The sequence below is a fragment of the Pseudopipra pipra genome, chromosome Z (genome assembly GCF_036250125.1).
Source record: "Pseudopipra pipra isolate bDixPip1 chromosome Z, bDixPip1.hap1, whole genome shotgun sequence".
Lineage (NCBI taxonomy): Eukaryota > Metazoa > Chordata > Aves > Passeriformes > Pipridae > Pseudopipra > Pseudopipra pipra.
In genome coordinates, this window is record NC_087581.1 from 24,951,338 (window position 1) to 24,967,241 (window position 15,904).

Sequence of the window (15,904 nt, forward strand, 5' to 3'; positions counted from 1 at the left end):
AAAACCAATAAAGTTTGAGAATGCATTTAAATTCCACTCCTTTAGTTTTCTGATAACATTTTCCTTTTTTTCCCAGTACTTGTCATGGTTTTAGATCCCTGAAAATTTCTAAGCTCTAGAAAAATACAGAAGTAAGATGCAAATGCTTCCAACACATAAAATTTTTAGCTCAGTTTGCAGGTAATTTTGCATTTCAAATAAACAAAATTAAAAAGTAGTTAATCAACAGTTATCATACCATTATTTTATGTTTGAACATTCAAAAGTGCTCCCAAACTGAGCATCTGTCCTTTTGAAATAAAGCTGAAGAAAAAGTATAATTGACTTTTGTCTAGATGTATTAAACTTATCTCACTAATGATCTGACGTAATCCTATCTAGACTTAGAAACAAAGGTAATTATATCTTTCAATGGTTGCAATCTATCTATATTTAAAATCTGTTATTTCATCTATATTTCTATTAATACATTTATATAACATTTGTCATATATTATTACATCTAGAATTTAATCAGAACAGACATGGAATGTGAAGTATTTCTGTTTTCCCTAAAGGGAAAAACTCTGTCAATCCCAAAAGACTGACTAACAAAAAATAACTATTTTGCAATTAAGTTCTGTATGTAGCATTGAAGATATTTTCACCAGATGGTTTCTAACCTAGTATTAATCACTTCAAGTGCACTTCATTAATTATATGAATTTCTAACAGATGTTATTTCAAACATAACTTGCATTATTCAACACACAAAAAAACAAAATCGAAAGTTAAGTGTAATATAAGAACTTTTGCTTGAGAGCCATTACTTAGTAGCAAGGGTTTGAAATTATTACTTGATGGATTAAAGCCTGGAAAAAATGCAGTTAATTCATGATTTTAAAAGAAAATTTTCTTCAAACATTATTGTAAACAATTTTTTAAAGAACCCAAATATTTTTCTACCAAATTCAAATATAATTCTAAAATTGTTCAGGTTTGAATCATGGCTTTTAAATTTACTAAATAAACTGACTATGCTGTATAGGTAGGATGGGGAAAGGTATGAAATATTTACAGAGCCAGAACTGTTAAATTGAGTGCAACTTCAACTAGGCTGCAATGTTCATAAAACACTGAACTATCAATTAATTAAATAAGTCGATCTCATGCAGAAATAAATCAAGAAAGAAAAGAAAAGAGAGGAGAAATGACAAATTCCTTAAAATGAGCACTCATGTATTTAGGAAAAAAAATCCTATAAACCTCATTGAGGTATCATAGGAGGAGGATTGAAATTTCAATCCCGAAAATAAAATTTCCCCACAAATTAATTTATCATTAGCAAAGTGCAAGTTAATTAAACACAAAATGTAGAATTCTACTTTTAAAATCTATTATGCCAATTATTTTAATAAATGCCAAACCAAACCATTAGAAGTCAAAATCAAGAAAAGGTTAAAGAGACAAAGACTAAAACTACACTTAAATTCCCTCCATGTTGTCCCTGAGTTTAAAGACAATAAGCATTGTTTTTAAAACAGCCAAAACACCAATACACTTGATCTAGATCTAAAACTTCTTTCAAAATGACCAAAAACTAGGAAATACTTATTGCCATAAAAATATGCACAAGGGTTTGTTTTTTGTTTTTTTTTTTTCCCCATAGAGTCAAAGACACATCCCTATCAAAATAACTTTGAAAAAGCTTCACATTCAAGAAAGAAATATCATGATAAGTCTTAACGGTTGGATGCAAATCTCATTATTAGAAACACATTGTGAATAGTGCCTAGAACTAAAAATGAGTGAAACACAGTTTACTGAGGCACTGCAGCTTATCTTGTAATTTTTCGTGGTTTTATACCAAGACTATGGTCTTCACAACAGGATTACACACAAACTTATCAATACTCCTAGTGTTCCAAGTCTTAATGCAGATTTCTAAAACTATGCCTAAAAAAGGTATGGTATTTTAAAAATGACATTTAAACAATGATTTTGATATTGTCTGTCTATTATTGTTATTATTTAAATAATAATTTTTACACTGTCTTATCTTCAAAACAATTATTCTGTAAACACACAAGGTGGAATCTAAAAGTATATACTCTGTATATAGTGTTCCAATTTTAGATTTTCTAAAGAAATAAAAAATTTGCCTATATTTTCCACAAAACATTTCTAGTTTTGATTTTGACATAACCAGACCCCTAGAGAAACAAAAAACCCCCAACCCTGCTAAAACATACGTTTTTAATTTGATTTCTGAGGGACAGTCTCTACCATCATATTCTACATTAAGAATGCAAACTAAATTTAAATTTCTTCTGTAAAACAATAAAGGAATTTGAATTTACATAGTAAGTAAAGCTGAGAAGGAAAAAAGTAGTAAGATGAATAGAAAGCAATCAACATGGCAAAAAATACAAAATTCAAACCCATAAATATCAACAGAAAAAAAAAACATTTTAGGAAAGACTAACAACTTAAAAATTAATTTTATTATTTATATAATAAGTTTTAAATTCACTTTGGGCCTTTTTCCTTTATTTTAACATTACACATCACTATAAAGATATTTATCACTATATTTGGAGGTCATGTTTTTTCCCAAATATCTTTTAGCTTTGTTTACGGAAATTCTTAACTGTAAGACTTGCAGAGTAAGAATAAAATAAAAGGCAGATGAACAAGCCATTTCTGTGTACTACAAATTAAGGCAGTGTTTTCAATTTTTACCAGGTCATCGTAAAGATCTTCAGGATTCTTATGTAAATAAATTCATAATAAACTCTCTAGTCAGAACAAATGAAAAAACATCCAGAAATAACTTAGATATATTATTTAGGTGTGCTGTTTGTTCCTTCTCTTCCCTCTTCACATGCCCCAAAATTAGTATAGGATACACAGATCTTACTTTGCAGACAACTTTATTTAAAATGGCAAAAGCCAGCTACTTTAGAATTAATTGAACCTTAGCTTGACATTTACACTACAACCTGCAGAACAGTCAAATGTGTTAACTTGTCTTAACATAGGTGTAGAGCATAGGAAACAGGTAACACTCTGCTATATATCATAAAGACATTTAATCTGACAAAATAAAGCCATGGGAGGTGTAGTAGAAGATTACAAGCAACTAAGATGGGAAGATTAAGAGCAAAAAGTAGTAATAAAATAAAACAAACATTTAGAGGCAGGCTAAGCATGCAGAACAAGCAAGAGAGAGTGTATGTGAAGAAGAGACAACTTACATGGCTGTTGAGAAGAGAGCTTCTGTGAGTGGACAGACCATCAGACTTTTGCAGTGTCTCAATCGCCATTTCAATCTGATAATAGATGTCATTAAAAAAAGGACTCAAGACGGGATAGTAAAAAAGCCTGATCAGAGAAGTTTTGACAGACTGCTAACAGATCAATAGAAATGCCTACTTTATTCCTGGCTAGGGCATATATTCTACTAAAAGGCCTCATTCCAGAGTCCCAGTGAAGACAAACCTCTTCAAGGAGGTCAGAAAGTCATTTTGCTCACATATATACTGCAGGATCATAGCCTCAATGTCCATTTTACCTTCCAAGCTACTCAGAATGAGCTCAAAGAAGTAGAATTATTGGTGAGCTGCACTGAAACAAAAATAACCCTGACTGAACAAAAATATCATTAATAAAGTAAAAATAAAAATTAAAAAAAAATCCCTGAACAATTTTAAGAAAGGCCTCCATATGTGTTCCCTTCAATTAAATCAGGAAAAGACATGCAGAGTTTGCAATAGGAATTGAATTAGAAACAGAACTTTAACTCTCTGAAATCACAGAATCAAATCCCAAACCAAAGTAATTCAGTAGGTTTTACACCATTAACTTCACTGGGACAGGACATCAACCCTTACTGCTGCCAGCACCCTCTGAATATTCCCAGCTGTCAAAGTAAATGGAAAGTCAGGAGTTACACAGACTGCAGGATCCAGCTTTTGGAAAAGCAGATTTGTTCACAATAATTTTGCTTTTTAAAAGGAAAAGAAAATACAGTACAACTAAAATACAAAATAGAATTTCTTCAAATGCAAATGTACAAATATTCTCACACCCATTCCCTTTCTCTTCTTTTTTAGTAACAACAGATATTTTGATTTTTATCAGTTTGGTAACAACAACATTAAAGAAAAAATAAGAACCTAAGTGCAATTTAACTGGGGGCTAGAAGAGCAAAAACAACAATGAAAATGACAGCGACAATGTGATGCACAGTAAGAAAAGGCATACAGTTAATTAGCTACATTAAATGGCCAAAGTGAAAGCAATGGAAACCACCATTATACTTTTAAAAAACAATTATAATTCTCTGTGTAGACATTTTTAATGAACCCTCTCTATCCTCCTTCAAATATCCAAAATTTTAGTGAAATAATTTATCCATATTGCCTGAACTCTCTGTATAGCAGGAAATTACCTGAAAAATACTATAGTTGGTATTTGAATTTACCATACATATAAAATTAGCTTCTTTTTTTACAGGGCAACTGAGAAGTATTTTATCATAATAATGTGAGAAGTCTTTTCTTTTAACTGTTTAATATTAGCTTTGCAAGTTTGGTTTTTTTAAAGTACATTATTAAAAATACGCAGTTATTATGAAGAAAACTTACTTGGAAATAATGCTTTTTCTTTAAATAATCTGACTTCTTCACTGACTTGCTTCAACAGAAACTACTATGAGGTCAAAGTATTCAATCACACAGGAAAGATCAAATTCTAAAAGCATGCCACATGATAAAAACTACAAGCTGAAAAGATCATTATAGTAAGGTCAACTTGCTATGTGCTGTAGCCACAGAATTTCCCTTCCTAACATAATGCTAAAATCCAACAATAAAGACCATACAGACATTCAAATCCTAAATCTGAATGTTAGGTTACTTGTTCCACAACTCTCAATCCACAGCAGTACTGTACACCGAGGTTACACTGCCTGGTGCTCATTCCCACTACTGCACAACTCTCATTTTGTTGCTGCAACTTCTGGTCTTGTTTGTTCAGAGAACCAGTCTGTTAAAAAGAAGTAACTGCACTTAAAAAGTAAAGTGGCATTACAGACAACACTCTTTCCTCACTGCCATATTGATTCCATGGGTTTTGGTGCTAACCTTCCATCTTTTTGATGGGGTTTTTTGTTATTTGAGAAATTTTTGTTGCTGGAATTTCTTTTAGTAGATTTCACCAGTATGGCCATTGAAGACAACGAATCTCTGTTTACTTTTACTGCATAATGTAAGCCAAGCAGTACTGGTTACCACTAAAACATGTTAATTACTTTAATATATGTGATCTATGTTTAAAATGAGTCTTCATCATATTCTAGTAGGACAAGCTTAAAGAGAAATTATTCTCACTACCAATTTTTTTTTTTATCATTTCTAGTCTAAATTTTGATAAAATGAACTTTAACCTTTATCTGACAGATACATATCTCTTTACTGAAAGAAACTCTCTTCCTAGGTAGGTTATACAATTGCTTCTTAACTATTTTTGAGCATATAATATGATTGATTTGAAGACAGATTTTCTAGACACTAAATCATTCACTTGTCCTTTCTGAAAACTTGCAGCTACCTCTTAGTTTACTTTATTGGTGCCCTGCAGGGCTCAATTCTAGGGCCAGTTCTGTTCATACTTTTATCAATGATCTGAATACAGGAGTTGAACGCACCATTAGTAAGTTTGCTGACAAGACCAAACTGCAAGGTGCAGTTGACTCTCTTGCTGGACAAGAGTTCTTGCAGAGGGGTCTGGATAGAGTGGAGCACTGGGCAATCACCAATGACATGAAAGTGACAAGTCGAAATGCACCTGGGATTGAGAAGGGCCAGACACAAATCTAAACTGGGACAAGTGTATCTGGAAAGCAACCTTCAAGAGAGTGCTTTGGGGTCCTGATCAGAAGCAGGCCCTGTAGCAGCAGCAGTGTGTCCTAGAAGCAGCAGATAGTCTGCAGGTACCTAAGGCATGCATGCTGACTATTTAATATAGCATGTTCTCTAGAGATTAAAAAAGAATATATTGAGTCAACCTAGAGAGAAATACACACCTAAGAGTCATAGACTGGAGGAACAAAAAATGCTTGGAGTTAAGTCAGATTACCTTCTCCTTCTCAAATTTTCAAATGAAACACTGATGCCCAGGTCCCAAGGGACCAGGTCTAAGGGACCTTGACATGGCTGAGGTTGGCTGACACAAACCTCATGAAGTTCAACAAAGCAAAGGTCCTACACCTGGATTATGGCAGTCCCAGGCAACACTTACAGGTTGGGCAGAGAAGTGACTGAGAGCAGCCCTGCAGAGAAAGACTTGGAAGAGTGATAGTTGACAATAAAACTCAACATGAATCGTCCATTGCACTCACAGCCCAGAAAGCCAACGAAATCATGGGCTGCATCAAAAGGAGTGTCAGGCCAACAGGACAAAGGAGGTGATTGTGCCCCTCTACTCTGCTCTTGTGAGACCCCACCTGGAGTGCTGTGTCCAGGTCTGTGGCCCCCACAATAAAAAGGGCATAGCATTGTTGAAGGAGGGTCATGAAGTTGGTAAGAGGACTAGAATGCCTCCCCTACGAAGACAGGCTGAGAAAGCTGGGGCTGTTCAGCCTGGAGAAGGTTGCATGGAGACCTCATAGCAACCTTCCAGTGTCTGAAGGCAGTCTACAGGGAAGCTGGAGAGGGACTGCTCATCAGGAACTGCAGTGATAGGACCAGGAGTAATGGGTAAAAATTTAAAGAGGGGAAATTTAGGCTAGATATTAGCAAAAAATTCATTACTGTGAGGGTGGTGAGACAGTAGAACAGGTTGCCCAGGGATGTTGTGGTTGTCCCAATCCTGGCAGTGTTCAAGGCAAGGTTAGATAAGGCTTTGAGCAACCTGGTCTAGTGCAAGGTGTCCCTGCACGTGGCAGGGAGAGTTGGGACTAGATGACCAGTAAGGTCCTTTTCAACCCTTAAAATTCTGTGATTCTGTGTTTACTTTCTTTGCTTTAAGTTCTCAAACATAGGGTCAAACTGACCAATTTACTATTTCTCTCCAGGATCATCCAGTTATTTGTATATTCCATATCCATTATACATATCTTTAAACATATTCTAAACTTTTTTACTTTGTGGTCATTTCCCCCATGTTTGGAAAATAAAAAGATCGCTTTTCAAGTTTATCGTAACAACTTTTAGAATATATACATTCCACCTAACACTGAAAAACACTTATAACACATCAGAGTTACGCCAGAAAATCAAAATGGAGAAACTAAAAAAAAAGTTCAATTCAGATTCCTATTAAAAACAAATTTGAAAACGTTTATGGCATGACAGCCTTAGACAAAGGTAGAATGGCTATATTAGAAAAAGTGTGTATTTAATAAGAAACAAAAAAATCCCTAGTCCTTTAGAAACATCTATGCCACTGATAATCAGATTGTTATGAGAAGATCATGGTAAGTCTTCTGGCATCCAGCTGGTAACATATTTTTAAATAAAAAGAATTAGCAGAAATTCTTCTCATGGATTCAAAGATACCTATTTTTAATATCTTATTAACATCTTATTAAAAATTATGTTTCTTAAAATCTTTTTAATTTGGTAATTGGAATGCTACATTGGAATAAACTGAGTTTCCAACAACTTGGTTTTTAGATACAAAAGTACTAGTTTCCAAAACTGGAAACAACCTATAGCTGTTAGAGAGGTTTCACGCAGAAAACACACTAAAAGCCAATGAAGCCAGCCTCCATCATAAAAGAAACAGGGAGCATAGGCAGATAAAGCCAGAATGCAGTGAGGGTAGGTGAGGCTGACCTTAGCAGGGTCATTCCCCCTTTCCTCCACATTCCTTGTCTTGGGAAAAGGGCAGAGTCTCAATGCAAGACTTTACAGTGGAGCAGCAAGGCACTCAAAGGGAGAAAGACATAAGTTATTTTGGTGGCATTGCTACACTGAAACCTCTGCAAGAGAGAGGGAGAAGCAATGATGAAGATCCACAGCTCTGAAGGAGAAACCATAAGTGGAGTAAAAGCCTTGAATACAGAGGTGCATAAAGGCCCATGATCTATGGGCTATCTTTTTTTTTTCCCCACAAAAAATGTCACTGTGCTCAGTTAAAGAAATCATAAGTAAATATCTCGCTCAAATAACATGTCAGATCAAATGATCTAATAATCCCTTTAGTATAAAAATCTGTGCATCTTTGATTTGATCAGAAATGTTTTGTTTTATGCTGAGATGGATCCAGCTAAATGAAAATTACCAGAAAAGTTCTTTCTACCAAGAAAGAGATTAGTAAATAAAATCTCATCTCAAACTGTTTTCCAAATGATAACCCCTCTGCCTTTAATGAAACATTTAAACATTTGTTAGTTTTTCTGAAAATAATTATAATACTTCCACTAAAATGGTATTATCAGGATATGATATTTCCACTTGGCCTTCTTACTTCTTGTTGTTCTCTTTCCAATAGGTACAACACATTTTTGGCAGGTACCGTTCTTCTTTTAAAGCTAACAGCAATTTCGGCACACTGTGCTTACTACCAGAACTAATAATTTTTGGTGATACATTACATCAATATTAATTTTGTTTTTATTTTCATGCACATTTAGATTTACACTGAAATATGATGAATTTCTGTAACAGCATGACTGGAGACCTCCTATAGTTGGTGATGACTGACAAATGACAACTGTAAATTGAAGAACAGTTGTAAAGCTCACTTGAAAACAAGACTAATAGATGGGAGCCTCTTACTGACTGACAAGCATAACAACACATTTATTACTAGAAATTGTATGAATTTTTTAACCTTGTGATATTATGAAATATGTTGATTAGATCACCCTGTTTCATCACAAGAACACTCTTCAGATGTTTACATATGGGGAAAAAATTGGAAGGTGATTTATATTTCATTATTAACATGGCAATCCAATTTTCTGGAGAGTCTCTTAAATGTAGCTGCTCCTTCTTTAATGAGAGCTGCCAGTAAACCAGATGACTCTTTCGTCCAGCTTTCAACATGCAAATTCATTTCAAATAGACATCCAGCTAGGGTAAATCAGTTCTTGTTCAATGCAATCACAGTCTAGTCATGACCAATCCACATATACTCATATGAAAATGATCACTTTGGAAAGCTGTTTATCTACTCAGCATCTTATACAGAAGGTCTTGTAATCTAAAGGCCTTTCTGTTTTAGTGAAAAAGTCCTTTCTGGCAGGTAGTTCAGAAGTAGCTAATTAGGCCAGCAAAGAATATAACAGGAAGAAGCAATGAAATCAATGGAAGTGAAAGAAAAAAAAAGCTAGCAAATATTCTTCACATATGTTAAGATAAACCACTACTGTATATATATGTTGGAATAGTTTTAATAGTGCACAAGTCCTGATATTTTAGCTATAAAACCAGTGCTACTGCCTGTCCTAGCTTAAGCAGGACAGTTTTCTGTTGAAATATTAAATGACAAAAATTAAAATTAATTAAATACTAAAAAATAATATATGCTCTTTATTAAACCTGAAGCAGAACTCAGAATTACATTAAACTATAATGAAAATAAAGTGAAAATAAACTTAAGGTAAAAAGTCTCTGAGTATCTTTTACTGAATTCTGCATAAACCAAACAGCATACCTGGTGAAAAGTAAATTAGAGTTTTAATTTAATTTATCTAAAAAAGAGTTAATAAAATTGACTTGTTTTATACATTTGACTTAACCTGAAACTGTTTTGTTTCTTTCTTTTAACTTATCAGAAAGAGATAATATCAATTATACGATTAATTTGCTTGTTATAGAATGTAATGGTTTGATCAGTGAGGGTGATAAACAACAAAAGAAATGAAGTTACCAGTTGAAAAGAGTAAACAGAACTAGTACCTCTATAGCAAAATAAAGAGAACTTGTGATGACCACATGTATTAATAAATAAATTCTCATTAATTTATATATAATTTTTTTTCCATATGAAAATTTTCCAAACTAATTCAAAATTTGGAAAATTTTTCTGCATATTATGCTAGCAAATCAGTCTGGATGGAGGTTATTTTGATGATTTCAATAAATTCTCTATACGAGAGTGAAAAAAGTTATGATGGTAAAGGCCAAATGAGGATCACAAGTGAAACAAGCTCTACCTATCTGAAGTGCAATCAAATTAAAATATTACATAGCTCTCTTTTACATAGTTTAATTATGCCCCCCAGTAAAATTACAACAGACTTGGTGCTTTAAAGTAAGTTTCAACTGAAGCTTTAGTGTTTCAATTAACTCTTGGATATTTCAGCTGAAACATACACACCGAACCTAAAATAGTAAAATCTAAAATCACTTTATGTCCCACTTCCTTAGCAAGAAATGTACTTCTAATATACTCCAATGTATCATACCTTCAGAATACTATACAGAATAAATACCACCCTAAAAACCAGAAGAAACTATTTTAGTGTCAAAATGCAATTTAATAATTGTCATTTAATTAGAAGTATTTTTTTCTATTCTTAAAAATGAGTTGATAGAGCAGTACAGAACTTATCTTAAGAAACTAAACCAGGCTGTTTTATTGACTCATTAAGCAAGAAACAGATGTTGCTGAAGTCATGAACCTTAGATTTTGTTCAGTGTTGGCAAATTTTTAATTTTGGCAAAAAAATCAAAACGGTTTTTAATTTGCAAAATAGAGCATTAAGTTTTGATATTCAAGTCATTCTAGAATTTCCAATTTCAAAGTAAATCTACTACCCTTCACTTGTGTTTACTGAATACATTGAAGCCTCACTTGTTTTCACATTCAGTTAAGCATCTGAAATCTGAAAGAGGAATTATGCTTCTTTCAGAAACTCTGTTCCTCTATTAAAGTGATGTCAAATAAAGGCAAATGTTAATATAGATTATTTTTTGTAATTCAAATATAAAATTCTTTGTTGCTAGCTGAAAGCTCCCACTATGTTTTAGTGGGATATTATACTATTCATGAATTCATTTTTACAATTCTTGTTCTCAGAAAATAATACTGCATAGCGTTTTGGATGAAATAATAATTTCTTCCATAGTACAAGAACTTTGTATTTGTCCATATCAATCACCTTAAGAATCAAAATAGAGAGAATTTATCAGATCATCTAAATTATCCAGTGCTATTAGATTGGTTACTAAAAATTAGGTCGCGTAATTTCATTGTCTTTTTGAATATTGGTGAATCTATATTATTAATGATGTTTTATCTCCTTTCTATACTTTTCAACTCTTGCTACCCTATGTTTCACAATTCTCTTCCCCATTACTTCCAAATCTCTAAATCCAGACCAGAATACCCAGAAGGATGAGGTAGAAGTACTCATTAGGGCTATGCAGCAAAGTTAGACACAGTATAAACATGTTTTCCTAACTGAAATATGGGCCGATTGAGTAAGCTCTTAAGGGAAGGATCTGTGCTTATGTTTATGTATCTGCAATATTATCTACCACAGTTATAACAGAGTGCATCTTCCCATAGCACTGTTAGACATTGTCACAATGAGCTTCTAATCTGGAACAGACTTTGGAGACATACCATAGATAAGTAAATGAAGTATTAAAATGTAGTATCTCAGAATTTTGAACATCTGGAAATATTTTGAAATAAGCTACCAAAACTATACTAATATCAGGCAAACAAACTGAAAAAACACAGGGAAGTTACAGATACTGATCTGTAGCTTACATTACTTAACACGTACATCTAACGCAGTTATCCTCAGCGACACTGTATTTTTCTTATGTTTTCAGAAAAATTAAAAATGTTAAAATTTAAGGTACGAAATGTAAATATTTGCAAGCTGTCAAGGGAAAGGTATGTCTTTAAGTTTTCATAGTATTCTTACTCCTGTATCTTAAACATATATAGTGCTTTTTTTACAAAAAGTACTATATAGTACTTATTCTGACAACATAATACTGCTATACGTTTTGTCACAAAAACTGTGTCAGTCTGCAAGAACATCTGAGTGACTAAGAAACTAGTCTCAAAGATTTGTGCATCAGTCTGAAATACTTACTGTCGCTGGGGAGGCCCGCGTTGTGTGAGTCACTGTGTGACCAGAATTTTCCATTGAATTCCCAATCAGATAGGTCCCTCCTGAGCTGCTGATGAGTTGTCCTCCCGTTACGCCCATCTGAATCCCTCCAGTGCCCACCATGCTGTGAGACGAGACCACTGTTGTCACCTGTGCAGAACTTCCTTGAGTATCAAAATAATTTCCCCCAGTGTTTTGAGTGTACATCTGGGTTTCTGTGTAAGGGTAAGTTGTTGATCGGCTTCAAGAAAAGAAAACAAAAGGAAAATACGTTATTTGTATTTCATTTAGATGAGGGAAATGTTATAATTCTAGAAATACATTTACAATAGCTAAAACCAAATCAAATAAGATTGGCAAACAAACCCTGCCTCCTCAGAGAATAACATTTAATCAAGTCAAAGCATTAAATAATCAATTCAGTGTCAATGTTAAAGTATCCACTAAGTATCCACTAAGCATTATGGAAAAATTGTCAGTCCTATGTGAAGAGGAAGAGAGAAGGGAAGTACAATAAAAATTGGAGATGGGCAGACAGAGCTCATCCAATTTAGAAGCAATTTATAAAGCTCCATCTATATCAACTTTTTTAAAATCTGACAAAACTTTGATTTTAGTCACATGTTATATATTTTGCATAAGGTGCAGGTTGGAAAATTACAGACAATTCATACAAATGTCAGCTAACAGAGTCCAATGTTCAAGAATCCTATGTTATCTATTGTTTTTAAATAGATTGAAGCTCTTGAATGAAGCTTGAAACTCTGAGTTCACTGGTGTTTTGGGAAATCCATTTATCTTTAAAGGGCAGATCAAAATTGGACATGAATTCACGTTGTGATAAAAAACTGTATTTAAGAAATAAAACCTAAACAGAACTATAACTTGTAAAAAGGTCAAAAACATGAAAGAAGTTAAAAGATATACAACAGTAACATTTTTAAAATCACTTTCAAGTGTGAAACATTTATGTCTAATTAACCAGTTTACCCTAACAAACTATTCAGCTACTGAAAGCTTCTATCATGTTTCATGTTCCTATTTACTTATCTTGAATCATTACTCTTCATTTTATAATCTATTTATAATTTTTGAATGTGGATTTGTTCCCATGTATTAAATTTGATCTTTAAATCACTCTATTTCATAATTTTTAAGTAAATATCGTTCATTATTTCAAAGACTGAGCTTTGTATCTTGGCAAGCATGACAACAGGTAAAAATCACTCTGTTTACCCAATCATTAATTTTCTTATTTAAGCATAAAAATCTGTAACATTTCTTGCAATCGACAGGCAATACCATTTTGAAATTCAAAGTTCTCCATTAACACAGAGTTGCATGTGCTGAGGTGCACTTAGTCCAAGTAAATGAATTTCAAAAGTATTAAGATTCGGAGAAAACAATCTCTGCCTAAGTCTCCAATTTAGTTAGTACAATCAAACAAACACAAAGTCCTGCAATGTCACGTAACTAAACAAGTTAAAAAAACAAACAAAAAAACAACAAACAAACAAACAAAAAACCCCCAACAACCAAACACCAAAACCCCAGATACTTTCGTCCAGAAATGCAAGAGGTGGAAGCAGCACCCATGTTTTATGCAGTAAGCTGGTGATTAATACACTTATCCAGGAACCTGAAGTCAGGCTTTTCTTCCCCTTTATCTGTACAATATTTAGTTTTTTATCAATATATAGAAAAGGTCAAGGCAATTTGCTGGTTTTGGTTTGGTTTTTTTTAATAATTATGAAAGCTTACATAAGATGAATTAATTGATAAACAACAGAACCAGAGATGATGATTTCTTCTTCACCTTCAGAAAACCATTACTTTTAAATAACTGAAGAACATATAGCACCTTATCAACAACCAGTCATAACTTCTGCTGTATTAATTATGGGCACAACAGTTTCTCCTTTCCTCTTTAGAGACTTTCAAAAACTCCAAAACTTTAGTTTTAGAATCCAAAATGTTTCATAACCCTTATACTACATTTTTCACTCTCATCCCTCTTTAAGCTTAAGTATTTCAAAAGCCTCAAGATCTTTCAAAAGCTGCAAGAAACTTAAGTTAATTTAAAAGAAATTCCTGGCAGTCTGCTGAAAGTAAAGCAAAATAGTTATTTTAGGGACTAACGCTCAAACAGACATTTGATCTATCACCCTTTCTTCTGGAGATTAAAATCAGTTGACCTTTGCATTGCAATAATCTATGCATGCATACAAGTGCTGTGGAGGTCCTGATTTATCTGTTCTCTCAGGCCAAGGTATCACAGTGATACCTTGTGATAACACAGTGATGTTGTTCATCTGAAAACCAGAGATTAGAATCACTGAATTGTTAAGGTTGGAAAAAACCATCAAGTCCAACCATTAACCGAGCACTGCCATGTTCACCCCTAAGTCATGTCCGCATGTGCATCTAGATGTTTTGTGAACATTTCCAGGGATGGTCTCTGCCACTTCCCCAGTCTGCCTGTGCTTGATCACTCCTTGCAGTGAAGAAGTTTTTCCTGTAATCCAACCTAATCTCCCCAGGTCCACCCTGAGGTCATTTCTCTTGTGATATGCACAATAACCACTACCAGACTGGATGTTGCATCTGTTTTTACACAATGAGAACAGTGCCATGCAGCAGAGGACAAATTTAGGGAAATGTTGTGATGCAGGCTCAGGGGAACTAGTTCATGGAAATGATCACTAAGTGACTGAACACTGTAATTTCTTCCAAAATAGGAAACAAAAACTTCATATCAGGTGTCAGTAAGGAAAGGAATGAAAGTTTAAAACCTATGTTGACAGCAAAAATAGACATGGCTAGAGAAAATACACTGTACAAAAGATGTCAGGAGAACAAATCTCATTTACAAAAGTGGAATTGAATCTTTGAAGCAATGAAAACCCTAGAGAGGGTTCTGAATTTCAAAGAAAATTAAGTCATGGACTTGGTATGGAATAGGGAGAGTAAATGAAATGTTTCTTTGCTTTTGCCTTGTTTAGGCATACCTGCATATCATACATAAGGCATACCTGTATATCACACATATAATCTATAAAGCTGTGTATCATGCACAGTCTCTAAATAAGGATTCATTGTAACACAGCACTTATTTCTGCTTATAGCAGTACTCTGTATCAATGGATCAGTGTATCAGTGGGATACATCAATGGGCCACACTCCAAAATAAACACACTCTTCCTTTGTTCCAACAACCAGCAGGTTCTTCTAGAAGAGCAAGTTCTAGATTTGGTGATGATTTAGCAAACCTTTCACAGCTGAAATTAACTGGATCTTTAAAAGTGAGATAAAACCATTATTATTACATGCAATAATAATTGCAACTTAGTGAAGAACCATTTAAATTACCCAAAACATAAACCACTTTATCTGGGATTTAAAAATGCAGCTTGATGAGATGACATTTTGAAAGCAGTTTAGAGAAGTTACGTTTTTAGAAAGCAGACTTGAAAGTTTTAAGGTCCTTGCCCATGGTAACTTGACCCTTTAAAATAAAATTGTAGCAAAGAGGAAAATATGGTGTTATATCCTTTAGAAAGACTTGAGGGATAATTCCAAATAAGGAAGTGATCTTCTACTTCTCCACAGCACTTGTAGCACAAATACCTTCTCAAATAGCTTGACACATATCATAGTCAGTTCTTTCACATTCCAAAGACAGTAAAAGCATTCTCTCCTTCAACAGCAGCATATAAAGGTCATACAGGGACTAGCCCCAGTGTAACTAAAGTCATCTTGTTCTTTATGAGAAAACATGGATGATATACTCTTGCTTGAGATACAAGGTAAGCAACAGAACCTAATAGTTCTTCCTACTGAA

The 15,904-nt window shown here is 33.6% G+C and overlaps 1 protein-coding gene across 2 annotated transcripts in view; it reads right to left on the minus strand.

The window, feature by feature from the left end:
* RFX3 (regulatory factor X3) overlaps window positions 1–15,904 on the minus strand; it is a 102,408-nt gene that overhangs the window by 24,944 nt on the left and 61,560 nt on the right. Inside the window, exons 4-5 of one of the 2 annotated variants that reach the window (XM_064642397.1) lie at window positions 12,046–12,304; window positions 3,236–3,310 (exon numbers count right to left, since the gene is read on the minus strand). In XM_064642397.1, the coding sequence (XP_064498467.1) occupies window positions 3,236–3,310; window positions 12,046–12,304 (334 nt within the window). The remainder of the gene's footprint in view (window positions 1–3,235; window positions 3,311–12,045; window positions 12,305–15,904) is intronic. The other variant, XM_064642399.1, reaches the window with a different exon arrangement.